General features: G+C 36.3%; 1 protein-coding gene across 1 annotated transcript in view; it reads right to left on the bottom strand.

Annotated features, from left to right (window-relative positions):
- The window catches only part of Ppfibp2 (PPFIA binding protein 2), a 149,983-nt gene that overhangs the window by 92,359 nt on the left and 43,255 nt on the right, over nucleotides 1–14,369 (bottom strand). The window contains 1 exon segment of the mRNA XM_048788275.1: nucleotides 4,363–4,568. Within this exon segment, the coding sequence (XP_048644232.1) occupies nucleotides 4,363–4,568 (206 nt within the window).

Here is a 14,369-nt window from a genome sequence, read left to right as displayed (position 1 = left end):
ATGGCCTTTTTTGTCCATTCTGATTAATTTTTACTTGAAATCTACTTTGTTTAAGAGATACATATGAATGACAAGTTTTTTTCCCATCTTTTTACCTTCAGTCTGTGGATGTCTTTGCTATGAGGTGAGTCTCTTGGAGACAGCATATTGTTGGGTCTTCTTTTATTATCCAATCTGCCAGTTCTGTCTTTTTTTAAATATTTATTTTTTAGTAGTAGTTGGGCACAATACCTTTATTTTATTTATTTATTTTTATGTGGTGCTGAGGATTGAACCCAGCAAGTGCTCTACTGCTGAGCCATAACCCCAGCCCCAGTCTATGTCTTTTTTTTTAAAAGAGAGAGAGAGAGAGAGAGAGAGAGAGAGAGAGAGAGAGAGAAGAGAGAATTTTTTAATATTTATTTTTCAGTTTTCAGTGGACACATCTTTATTTTATTGTATGTAGTACTGAGAATCGAACCCAGCGCCCCACGCATGCCAGGCGAGCGCGTTACCACTTGAGCCACATCCCCAGCCCCTAATGTCTTTTGAGTGATGAATTTAGCCATTTACATTCAATATTATTATTGAGAAATGATTTTTATTCCCTGTAATTTTGATTTATTTCTGTTTTTTTTTAATTTGAATTCGTTTCTTCTTTGTTTGACTATTCAAAGTGAAACTCTCTTTGCTAGATTTTAGTTTTAGTTTTCATTTCTTTTTTTCTTCACAAAATATTTGAGTATGTTTTGTAGAGTAGGCTTTCTAATTGTGAATTCTTTTTAACTTTTGTTTATCATGGAAGGTTTTTATTTCATTGTCAATTCTGAAGCTTAATTTTTCAGGGTATAATATTCTTGGTTGGCATCCATTTTCTTTCAGACTTGGTATACATTATTTTAAGACCTCCTAGCTTTAAGAGTCTGGGTTGAAAAATCAGCTGAGATTCAGATTGGTCTCCCTCCAAATGTTACCTGTTGTTTTTCTCTGGTAGCCTTTACAATTCTATCCTTATTTTGTATATTAGGCATTTTCATAATAATGTGCCTTGGTGTGGGTCTGTTATAATTTTGTATATTTGGGGTCCTGTGAGCCTCCTATATTTGATTTCCATTTCATTCTTAAATTTTGGGAAATTTTCAGATTCTATTTCATTGAAGAGATTGTGCATTCCTTTTGGTTTGTATCTCTGAGCCTTCACCTATCCCAATAAATCTTTTAAGTTTGGTCTTTTAATGTTATTCCATATTTCTTCAAAGTTCTATTCATGGTCTCTTAACAACTTTTCTCTATGGTCAACTTCATTTTTAAGATTATATATTTTGTCTTCATTGCCTAAAACTTTGTCTTTCTAGTGGTCTTGTCTGCTGGTATGCTTTACAATGAATTTTTAATTTGGTTTATTGATTCCTTCATTTAAAAGATTTCTGCTTGTTTTTTTTTCCCAGAATCTCTATCTCTTTACTGAAGTGATGTTTTGCTTCCTGTATTTTCCCCCTTACATTGTCCCTTATTTCACAGACCAATTTAACTATGAACACTCTAAATTCCTTGTCTGACATTTCTTCCATTGTCTTTTCAATGGATTCTGTTATTGAAGTATTTTGGGTTTTGGGGGGTGATTTGTTTCCTTGCCTTTTCATGTTGTTCGTGTGTCTACCCATCTAACAGTAGAGTGTCTACCCTTTGGAATTTTAGTATCCATAAAGGTTTCTACTAACTCATAGTTTAAGGGAAGACAGATAATAACAAATTCAAACAATTTACAGCATTAAAACAAATAGTTCTTGCTATGAAATCTATAAAGTTGATTGTCACAATAATCAGAAATGGACAGTTATTGCCCATGGTAAAACAGTAAGCTTACAAAAGTGGTGAACAGGTATAGGACAGAAGTGATATAGGATGTGATAATCATGAGGAGAGAAAATAGAAGTAAAAAATAAAAGGAAGAGTAAAATAGATCAATAGAGATTGGCTGTTAGCAGAGGAAAAAAGAGAAAGAGACTCTAGGGAAACTGATAAGTGAGAAAAAAATATATAAAATAAAAATTTAAAAAAGAAATAAAAGATTTCAAGAACAAAATCAATATATACTAAGCAAACATCTTGGTCCTCAAAATATTGATCCATAAAAAAATAACTGCTTTCAAAAATTATAGAAATGAGAAAAATAAACAGATATGAGTATGTATCCAGTTAAAGACAGAGTTCAGTAAGAGTAAAGAAGAACAGATGAGGGTAGAAAAGGTATTTAAGGTGAAGAGAAGAAAAAAATAGAAGTAAAAGAATTAAAGGAGGAGTGAAAGAGAGAATAATAGAGTTTGGCTGTTAGCAAAAAGAGAGAGAGAGAGAGAGAGAGAGAGAGAGAGAGAGAGAGAGAAATAGAAACAAAGGGAAACAGAGTTGTAAAAGAGACAACAGAAAATCAATCCAAAAATACGCTAATCAAAACCCTAACCTTCAAAAACCAGAGCATGAAAAATAGCTACCTTCAAGAAATGCTAAAAATGAAAAAGCAGAAACACATATGAATGTGCACAAATGTATAATTGTTCATCATATATCAATCAGTATACATTCAAAAACAAATAACAGAATAGTCAATGAGAATATATCCACACTGCCTGTGACAAACTGTCTTTTGGTGTCTCAGTGGGATGTGTGAGGAGCTGTGGAAGATACTTTAGGTTTCGCTTCCAGGGTATAGTGGCCGCTGAGTTCTATGAGATGAGTTTCTGTAAGTGAAACTCCAAGGGGTGAGCATTTGGTCTGGTATTACCCTAGGTATTTTATTTATTCTAGGACCATACCCCACTATTCTCCCCAGCGCACCGCTTGTGGGAAAGGGGAGTCAGTCCTTCGCCCAGTTCTATTGTTCAGGGATACTGTCTTTTTTGGCCTCTCAAGGACTGTTTCTGAGCACTGAGCTCAGTCACTCCACCCTTTCAGATTCTCCTGGTCCTGCCAGCTGCCAAGGGAGAGTTGGAGGGAGGGCTTTCTCAAGCGTCTCTGATCTGTATTGCCCCAAGGCAAAAATGGTCTCTGTGCCAGAAATTCTCCATGCCAGAGATTTTCCTGATTTGCTAGGCTTAGTTTAGATCTCGCATTTGGCATCTGCTGGATGCATGTATTGGACTCAGCTCTCAACTCACAGACCTAAGTTCCCGGCCTGAGTTTGCTTCACTACTGTTCCAAGGTACCAAAACATCTTGAGCTTGGGCTCCCTGTTCAGGGCAGGCAGACCAGGACTTTCAAGCACTAGTTTAATAAGCTGAATAGCCGCTTGGTCAGCCTAGGACAGACTACCCTGCTGATGCTGGGATTCCCCATGCCAAGACTTTCCCAACACTTTTCAGTCTTTTCCCAACCTTGTATATTAATTTTGCCCATTCCCACTGGAACCCAGTTCCAATTCTGTTCCTTAGTTTTGTCTGATGTACCCCAAATTTCCCAGTCTTCAAGGCTCTCTGTCCAATATTGAGTATCAATGGAGTGTTTTTTTTCACTCATCTTATAGAGAAGTAGTTTTCTCACTTTTGCGTCCCAACCAAATTACGGAGCTCTGAGAAAAGCTGCCTCCCACTAATCCACCATCTTGGCTCCTCCTTCAGCCTTCATTCTTAAACTCAGTTTAGGTAATCACACACTTTGTCAAACTGGCTTCCCATCATCCTGTCCTTCCTCCAGCCCACCAATGGTTGCATTCCAGATTACCTCCTCAAGGGGTTAACTCCTCACCTTACTCATTCTTAGATATTATTAACTCTTAAGACCTGCTGTTCGCCTTGGGAAAGAAGATGGCTAACAAAGCTACAAATCTGTTATGGCTTTGGTTACCCATATGTTTCCCCTAGACTGAGCAGGTCTGTGAACCTAATCTAGAGTGAATAGGAGGATAGTTATCAAATCTACATTCCATTCTCAAGATAGGAAATAGTTCTAGGGTAAGGAGTAGGGGCAAAAGTAAAGAAATGAATGAACAAAGCAAGTTCTAGATTGAGGAAAGAAACAAGGAGTAATGGAATCCAGTTGAGGGTAGAAACCCCAACCTGGGATTATAACTCAGTAATTAGTGCATATAATCCTGGGAGTAGGAGAAACTTCCATGTTTGCCCTTCTCTGGCCCTAGATTTCTTCTTCTCAGGAGAGACTGATTGTAGACCACAGGAAGGTAGAACATATAGCTTAAACTGCTTGACTAAGTTCTAAACTCCTGCTGGGAAGGTATACTCAGCAGGGATTGGCCAAAGCTGGATGGAAAGCAAGAAAAGGCTACATACAGGATGTACAGATGAGTCAAACTGGCCAGTGGTGGTGGTATTCCTTAAACTATATGATGATGTTTCTCATGTTTCCCCATCAAGAAATGGACCTACTCACCAAGCTCTCCTCAAACCATTCTTTTATGTAGGTAGCTGTTGGACCAGGGATCTGGCTCAGGAGGGCTTCTCTCTCCTGAGGAAGTTCCAACATCTCCAGGGCCAGCCTCAAGTCCTCGATGAGATGGAGGGGATTCATGTAAGAGGCTGGGGAAGACAGTCCAGGCTCACAGGTACCATCACTAATATCTGCCCCTGTTTTAGTGCCTGAAACAAGAGAAACAGGCAGAAGCCTGGGTAAGAAGGGTGGAAGCCATGGTCAGATAACTGGTCAAGAGCAAAGGCAGTAAAAGAAGAGGGGAAAGGAGCCTGAAAGATAACTTCCACCTTGGAAGAATGATTTATAATATAAATTTTGCAGAAATCATCTTGGTATAATCTGGACTAGGTGCACATCAGAAGTGGCAATGGCCCATTAAGACTGAACTATGAAGCTTATATATTTAGAAACTAGAAAAAACAGTCAGCCCTCATCAGTATCCAAAAACATGCTATTTAAGACAATGAGATCTCGTTCTTCAGCTTTTAGATTAATACATAATTTTAAGTCAATATGCATATTGCACAGATGTCCACTGAAAATTCCTCCATTCCTGTACAGGCATTCTACTCCTCAGAAAATTATGTTAAGTAAAATAAGCCAGAATCAGAAAGACAAGTGTTGTATGTTTTCTCTCATATGTGGAAACTAATGAACAGAGGAGAAAAAGAGATCCCATGAAAACATAAGGGAGACCATATAGGAAGAAGATCAGGGAGAGGGTGGAAGAAAGAGCAAGGGTGGTATTGGGGAATGAAATTGACCAAATTATATTTTGTGCACCTATGAATATGTACAATGAAACCCATTATTCTATATAATTAATATGCACCAAATAAAAAAAATAGAGAGAGAGAGAGATCTGTACCTTGGGCTATCCTAGTGTTTTGTTCTTATTACTAGAATGCCGTGGAAATGACTATGTCAGCACTGAGTTGGCCTGGGCTTTAAGAGATCTGACATTGTCTATTCTTCTTCTTTGATCCTAAACCACTATGTAGCAAAGCCCAGTTACCCTGCTAAAAAGATAGCCCCAACTGTCCCAGCCATTCCAGTCATAGTAACAGACACATGAGTAAGCCATTTTGGATCCTTCAGCTCCAGATGAGCCACCCCAGCAGAACACCATATAGGCCATACCTACCAAGCACTACCAAAATCACAGAATTATAAAGAAACAAATGGTGGTAGTTGATTTAAGCCATTATAAGTAGATTAGTTTATTTCACAGAAATATATAAGAATTAGCATACTCATTTGGAGTTGGGTTGAAATCCTTCCTGTTGTTCTCCATTGGGAGATTTCTATATTTCCCAACTTGTATTAATTATTAGGTATACCCATATCTCATTTCCCTATTATGAACTATGAGGTCTCTTGAACAGAGTTCAAGTCCACTTAGCTGAGCTCCCAACATCATGCTCTGCCCAGTAGATGTTGATGTGGACTCTGATCAAATACCTACACATATACTTGAGTAAATAGCTGAAAAACAAGAATGCTTGGCTTTCCTCAGAGATCTCGGATATGAAGTCAGCTCTTTCTAATGTGATAGAGAGGCTTTTGCCTTTCTAAACCCCATTATTTAACAACCAAAGAACCAAAAGTCTTCTTTCCCGGATACAATTTTTTAAATTTATTTTTATGTGGTGCTAAGGATTGAACCCAGTGCCTCAGGCTTCAATCCTGTGAGGCAGGTTCTCTACCACTGAGCTACAGCCCAGCCCCAGTACCATGATATATTTTTAAAATCACAGTCTAACAAAGAATTTGTGTGCTTCTTTTAGCAATAAGAAACACTTCAGAAAATGTGATGTAGATAGCAGAACTTCTAGGTCATTTGGATTGTTTATAAAGCCAAAATGATAAAATATTTGAAATAGTATTATGCTGGAAAATGTGAACTGTAAGGGCCACCACATCCACAGGTATTCTACAGGCCTAACATCTAATTTCCAGGCCCTTTACTCTTCTAGAAGCCAACTTCTCACTTCCCAGGCAGTTTGGAAATAAGAAATCCACACAGAAGGAAACAGTTACTCAGTATTTGATTGCAAGTTTACCTTCTGAAAAAGTCTGGTAGAGGAAATCATGGATCAAAATCCACAAACAAGTCAGTGGCACTAGGGAACTAAGAAACTGCCCAATTATCCACACTCTGATGTGTGCTCAGAACTTTTTGGCTGCTACAAATCCAATTCAGTGTTGATTGGGAACTACCACAACCAACCCTCAGGGAAGAAAATGGACAGAAGTGGAATAAGACCTCCAATCTACAAATTTGAACAACGCTTCTCCATTCTGAACTTACTCTAATTTCAAACACCTTTTATATACTTATAAATGTAGGGTGGTCAGATTGAGTGTGGGTGAAAAGACAGAAGTTTTCATTAACTTTCTATCACTGTGAGGGCTTGGATAAGTTCTTCCCTTTTCTAAAACTCTTGGGCCCTAAAACCTTGGAACGCCTTTCTGTTATTCAGATACTATGTGTACATGTGTATGAGTACATTTGTGCTGTCTATTTTTATAGATATATGTGTTATGCATAAAAGATTCATTTTTGCAATTTATGTTTCTTTTAATATTTTATCAAAATCAACAGCCAATAAATGCTGGGTGAGAAAAATAAAAAGATAATAATATTTAAGTGATAGTTTGTCCCTAAGCTAGTTGTAATGACAGTAATAGCAAAGCCTCAGATGATAAGATTCACATGATTTTATATCTAAGAATCAGGTATGATCATAGGACAGAAAACTAAGGAAAGAACAGACTTCTAAGGGAATGGGGATGTAAATGAGAAGATGATACTGAATAAAAAGGAATCTATTCAATGGGAGATATAACAATTCTAAGTTTTCTTTCCTAGAAAAAAAGTGTGATAACAAGTTTTCAAAAGGCCCAAAACTTCATGTAGTTCGCTCCACATATATGTTTCTCTGTGTGATCAGTAAAGTTTAGAAGAAAAGAAATATCATTTCAAAGGCTAGGTTATAAAAGACATAGTAACTTCTGCCTTGTTCTCTCTCTAGGTTCACTTGCTCTGGGGGAAGCCTGCTGCCAGTTTTAAGGACACTCAGTCATTCCTATGGAAAAGTCCATGAGTGGAGGAACTATGACCACCTACTAACAACCCTCTTGGAACTGAGCCCTTGTACCAATAGCCTTGTGAGTGAACAGTCCTGGATGCCAGTTCTCCAGCTTCTTTCAAGCCTCCAGATGACTGTAGCCCTGGCCAATGTCTTAACTATAACTTCATGAAAGATCTTAAGCCAGAACTACCTACTAAGCTACTCCGGCATTCCTGGGCCACAGAAACTGAAAGGTAATAAAGGTTCTGTTATTTTATTTATTTATTTATTTATATTTTTTAATATTTATTTTTTAGGTGTAGATGGACACAACACAATGCCTTTTATTTTTATGTGGTGCTGAGGATTGAACTCGGGTCCCGCCCGTGCTAGGCGAGCGCTCTACCGCTGAGCCACAATCCCAGCCCCGTTCTGTTATTGTAAGATGCTAAGTTTTAGAGCAATTTGTCACACAGTAAAATAACCAATAAAAATAGTTTAAAACATTCCAAAAATATAATCAAGGGGAACTTGCCCATGTACTACTAAAATATGTTGCTAAGATTATTCTTAGAGAAAAATAAGACTTTTTTTTCTTTTTGAGGTGCTGGGGATCTAACCCAGGGCCTTACACATGCTAGGCAAGCACTATAGTGCTGAGCTATATCCTCCAGTCCCCAAAAGATCTTTATATACACAAAAATAAAATCTAAATAAGAACTATCTACAAAAATTAAAATACAAAAAAATATAGATCTAAATTGGATTAGAGAAAGATTTTATAGAAAAAGCAGTAATTAAGTAAAACATAATAGAATATTACATTTGACTACATAAAATTAACTACTGGAACATTAAAAACAAAATAAAAGCTAAGACAAATTATAACCTGAAAATTCTACTTTTAACAATTATAACAAAAAAAATCAACATATTCTTCATGTAAAAAGAGACCTTAAATTTCAATAAGAAAACGCCCACTCCACCTCTCTCATACAAAATAGTTATAAGGTTTTATGTAAGCAACTCTGGAATAATAACAACACAAAGAGACAATTATAATATGCAAAGAAAATATTTACTAGTTTTCTCACTAGTAAATAGGACTTGTAAAATTAAATTCTATTTTTCACTTACGAAATTATTAAAGTTGACAAATGTATGAATTGTCAAGATCATTGTACTGTCATGTGTAACTAATAAAAAATAAAATTTAAAAAAAAGAAATTATTAAAGTTGAAAATATAATGATCATCCTGATTAGAAAAAGATATACTCCATGTTTGTACAAATATGTCAAAATAAGACTCTAAAGTCATGTATAACTAAAAGAAACAAATAAAATTTTAATAAAAAGAAAATATAATGATCAATGTTGATGAGCATGCAGTAAGAAGGGTATCCTCATATCCTATTAATACACACAAAAAATTGGCCCAATCTTTCTAAAAAGCAATATGGCAAGAAACAGTAAAAATATTCATACCTTTTGATTTAGTAATTCCAATTTTAGAAATCTAACCTAAGGAAACACAATCAGACATGTTGTCAAAGAATAATATAAAAAGAATAATCTGAGCAGTGTCTTAATTGTGAAAAAGTTGGGGAGAAATGCCTCTGAATAGGTGAATGTTTAAATAACTTGTGTTTAAACAATCATTTTAGAAAATCTCAGGCCAAGCAGGCCACATGATCTATTGAAAGAAAGCAGGCACTGCTGAAGTAGGAACTTCTGGCAACAGAGCAAACCCAACCACCAGGAGTCTCCTTCACTCACAATGAACAAATAGAAAAACTAGAAAAGAGAAAGATAACATTTTTTTTTCTACTGTAGAGTCCAAGCTTGAGAAAAAATAAAAACCTTGGTTGCTAAAAACAAATAACAAACTCAATGGTGAAATAAGTTCAAGCTGACTTTAAAGTATCCCAGGGCCAAAGATCCAGTTAATGTTGGAGTGTGGGGCTTTAGTGGCCCAATTGAGAGCAGTAATCTCAAAGTGCGACCCGCACACACAATGGTCCAGAATGGTGGAAAACCTAAGGGTCAGCATTAACAAAGGCAGAATCTCCCAGAAAGTGTCAATTGCACTCTCCATTCACATTCCCTGCAGACAACTGGTTCCTATGAAATTTTACAACCACTGGGGAGATAAGTCAAAACTGGGTAACCATATACAACAAATAAAACGTGGGTCCTAATCCTGGGATTAACAGAACAATATAAACAAGACAATAGATTAACATTGGTTATGTCTGTTTATAAGGCAAAGTTATTTTCCCCCAAATTATTGCTCAGAAAAGGGTGATTCAATCTATATTCAAATCCTAAAAACTTTCTCTCTGAGCCATTCTATTATTTTGAAAAACAAAGCAATTTAGAGAAGACAGATTAACACAAGGTTTTCAACAATGAATGCATATTGAAATTTTCACAAACTACAGATGCCTGGGTCCCACCTCCAGTGACATTAATTTATTTAGTCTAAAGACAGTGACCTGGGTAATTAAAAAATTCCCAGATGATTCTAAAATGAAGCCTAAATTGAAACCATTATACTAGCAGATCACCTCAATCAATGTTAGTTTTTGATGCTTATAGAGTCACCCGAGAATTTTTATTTTAAGGCACAAAAAATACAAAATTTACTATAGATATAGTAATTATTTTAGAATAGGACCACATAAAATACAAGCATAGAATTTTATTGAAAGCCCTTTAATTATCACTTTCAAAAGCACAGAAGTATGTATGTGGTAACCCTAGGATTATACAGATATATATTTTGGTTTTCCTCCATTTGAGCTCATAGTTATGCCCCTTGAAGTTATTCATAGCCATATGATTTCTTTAGCCAATAAATAGAACATGTCACTTCTGGGAGAAAGTCTAAGAGCCAGTGTACAATTCCCAAGTTCCTGGCCTCTAGCAATGGTGAAGATTGAGTCTGCCCATGTCCCAGAATAAAGATGACACGAACCAGAACTTTCCATAGATCTGAAGTTCTTGTAATGTGTGCAAGAAGTAGTTGCAAGTTGTGTTTCAAACTACTGACATTTTAGGACTCTCTGTTTTTGTAGCATCACTTTGTTTACTTCACTTATGGAAGGCATATATCTTGTACAACTGCTTGTTGGAAATACATAATCTAAGGTGCCACTCAGATCTACAAATATGAATCCACATTTTGTCACCATCCCCAAATGCTCTACAACAGCTCTAAAATACTATGGTTATTTTTAAAACAACTCTCATAATGACAAATAATTTGTTAGAGATAAAGTTTATACATGTAACTAAATCAATATGTTAATATTATGAGTACATATGTGTCTATTTGGGAGTGTTTTGGGACCCATATGATGTTTTACATAATTAAAGGGGAAAAAAAGAAACAGAAACCTTAGTGATAAAAAAAAGGGAAGCATGAGAAAAGAATGTGGAAATTCGAAAAGAACCAAATACAAACCAAAATAAAAAATGTAGCCAATTAAATTATATATTAAGTAGATAGGTTAAATAGCAGAGAGAGTTACTAGAGAGAATGGTAGACCTGCAGAGAGAGATGCAAGTAGAAAGTAGGAAGCAGGGATAGGAGACATGAGAGACAGTAAGACATTATCCAACAGAATTCTTCAGGAATTCCAGAAGAATACAGAGGATGACACAGAGGCTACAGAGAAGGAGAAAATGGCTATGGATTTTTCAGAATGGAAAATTTGAGATCTCTTAGTTTAAAGACACACAGTGAGTCCCAAAAAGGATACATCAAAATGAATCCACCCTAGAAACAATGTAGAGAAACTGAAGAATTCAAGAAACTTCACAGCAACCAGAAGCAGAAGAAACACCCAGTTAGATTGTCAACAGACTGTTCACTAGCAATAAATCCCAATGACCATAAAATAATAACTACAAGTGGCTACCAACCTACTAGCCTATACAAGTTAAGGTACAATTCAAGATTAAAAACATTTAAGGACATATTTCAGAGGATGATTAATATAATTTATTACTGATAAGCTACACTGAAAGGATTTCAAAGGAAGAAGGAGATGCCATAAAGCAAAAGGAATGGGACAAAAGAACCAACTATGATCAGAGAAATTATTAAAATTGTTGGTTAAACCAAATGGAAGTTAACTTTTAAAAATCCAATAATTTAGGGAATATAAATTAAGACTATACTAGAATCCTAACAAAAATTATGTAATTATGGGTCAGTGATGGGAATTAAAACATTCTTTAGGAATCAGGTATTATTAAAAAGGAAGAAAATATTATTCTCTAAAGATATGATCTTGCCAGGTACAGTGGTACATGCCTGTAATCTCAGTGACTTGGCAGACTGAGGCAGGAGGATTGCAAGTCCAACGCCAGTCTGGGCAACTTGGTGAGACCCTCAAAATAAAAAATAAAAAGGACTGAGGATATAACTCACTGGTAAAGCACCCCTGGTTTCAATCCCCAATACCAAAAGAAAGAAGGAAACAAATACAGAGAAAATACCAGGCATTCTATCAAACATTCAAAATCTGGATAATTCTAATCCAACAAACTCTTTTGTTTAGTATAGAAAAAGAGGGCTTGCCTTCCAGCTTACTTTATGAGATGAGCCTATCAAAACAACCTTCAGATCAGATTGAGAATGGTCTGCCCCTCCCCCAAATTGTACCATTTAACTATCCTGAGTACTACAAAAGATCACAGGCTGTCTCACTGATGAAATTAAATATATAAATTCTAAGCAAATATCAACAAAGTCAAATCCCACCATATATAAAAAAGATAGCATATCATAATCATCTCTCTTGGGAAATGATAGATCCAGCAGATCCAAACGGAAGATAAAAATGAACTGATATATATAATGCAGGACATGTGGAGAAAAATACCCCCCTAAAGAGCACATTTTATTAAAGCACATATAAAGAATTTTTTCAAAACTGACCACATATCAGACCTTATAAGAAGTTCCCCCCAAAATCAAGAGCAATTAGGTGGTTGCTATGATTTTGGGGGGGTGGGTACTGGGGATTGAATCAGGGGCACTCAACCACTGAGCCACATTCCCAGCTCTATTTTGTATTTTATTTAGAGACGGGGTCTCACTGAGTTACTTAGCTCCTTGCTTTTACTGAGGCTGGCTTTGAATTCGTGATCATCCTGCCTCAGGCTCCCAAACAATATTGAAATATGAGACTTTTAAGAGGTAACTAGGCCATAAGGGCTGTGCCATCATGAATGCATTTATGCCTTTACCATGGAAGTGTGTTTTTTTTATTTATATAAGACAGCAGAATGCATTCAAATTCTTATTACACATATAAAGCACAATTTTTCATATCTCTGGTTGTATACAAAGTATATTTACAACAATTCATGTCTTCATACATGTACTTTGGATAATAATGATCATCACATTACATCATCATTTATAATCCTATTCCCCGTCCCTTCCCCTCCAACCCCTCTGCCCTATCTAGAGTTCCATGCTCGCTCTCCTTATCCCACTATGAATCAGCCTCCTTATAACAGAGAAAACATTTGGCATTTGGTTTTTGGGGATTGGCTGACTTCACTTAGCATTATCTTCTCTAACTCCATCCATTTACCTGCAAATGCCATGATTTTATTCTCTTTTATTGCTAAGTAATATTCCATTGTGTATATATGCCACTTTTTAAATCCATTCATCTGTGGAAGGGCATTTAGGTTGGCTCCACAGTTCAGCTATTGTGAATTGTGCTGCTATAAACATTGATGTGGCTGTGTCCCTGTAGTATGCTGTTTTTAAGTCCTTTGGGTATAGACTGAAGAGAGGGATAGCTGGGTCAAATGGTGGCAAATAGAGAGCCTACACCTTAGGAGCAAATCTTTGCCCCTCATGGATAGATAGAACACTAATCTCTAGGATATATAAAGAACTCAAAAAGCTAAGCACCAAAAAAACCCAAATAACCCAACCAATAAATGGACCAAGGACCTGAACAGACACTTATCAGAAGAGGATATACAACCAATCAACAAATATATGAAAAAATGTTCATCATCACTAGCAATTAGAGAATGCAAATCAAAACCACTCTAAGATTTCATCTCATTCCAGTCAGAATGGAAGCTATGATGAAGACAAAAAACAATAAGTGTTGGCGAGGATGTGGGGAAAAAGGTACACTCATACACTCATTGACTGCAAATTGGTGCAGCCAATATGGAAAGCAGTATGGAGATTTCTTGGAAGTGTGCTTCTAATAAGAAGATAAGTTCTGCCCCATCCCTTCTATCTTCCATGCATCCTCTGTTGCCTTCCTGCCATCTGCCATGGGATGACACAGCAAGAAGGCCCTTGTCAGATGCCAGCACCTTGATACTGGAATTCTCAGAACTGTGAGAAAAAATTTCTTTTCTTTGTAAGTCACGCACTCTCAGGTAATTCTGTTACAGTTGCACAAAATAGACTAAGCTTTTCCTGTCTTCCTAGTGCCATAGGAAGAAAGGATAGATAGCACTAAGGCTGCACTTATAGCCTCTTCCCTATTCCTGTTATTTGAAAATGTATACTCCAATAAATTAGAAAAGCTAGAAGAAATAGATACATTTTTAGACAAATACAATTTGCCAAAAATAAATCAAGAGTACATAGAAAATCTAAAAGATCAATAACTAGCAATGAGATAGAAGCAGTAATAAAAAATCTTCCAACAGAGAAAAGTCCAGGGACCAGATAGATTCTCAGTTGAATTCTATCTACCAAACCATTAAGTAAGAACTAATGCCAATACACCTCAAATTATTCCATGAAATAGAAACGGATGAACACTTCCAAATTCATTCTATGAAGCAGTATCACATTTATACCGAAACTAGATAATGGCACATTGGGGGGGGGGGGG

The sequence above is a fragment of the Marmota marmota genome, unplaced genomic scaffold (assembly GCF_001458135.2).
Source record: "Marmota marmota marmota unplaced genomic scaffold, marMar, whole genome shotgun sequence".
Classification (NCBI taxonomy): domain Eukaryota; kingdom Metazoa; phylum Chordata; class Mammalia; order Rodentia; family Sciuridae; genus Marmota; species Marmota marmota.
The sequence above is the reverse complement of the archived record's forward strand: the minus strand, read 5'-3'. Positions and strand labels throughout refer to the sequence as shown.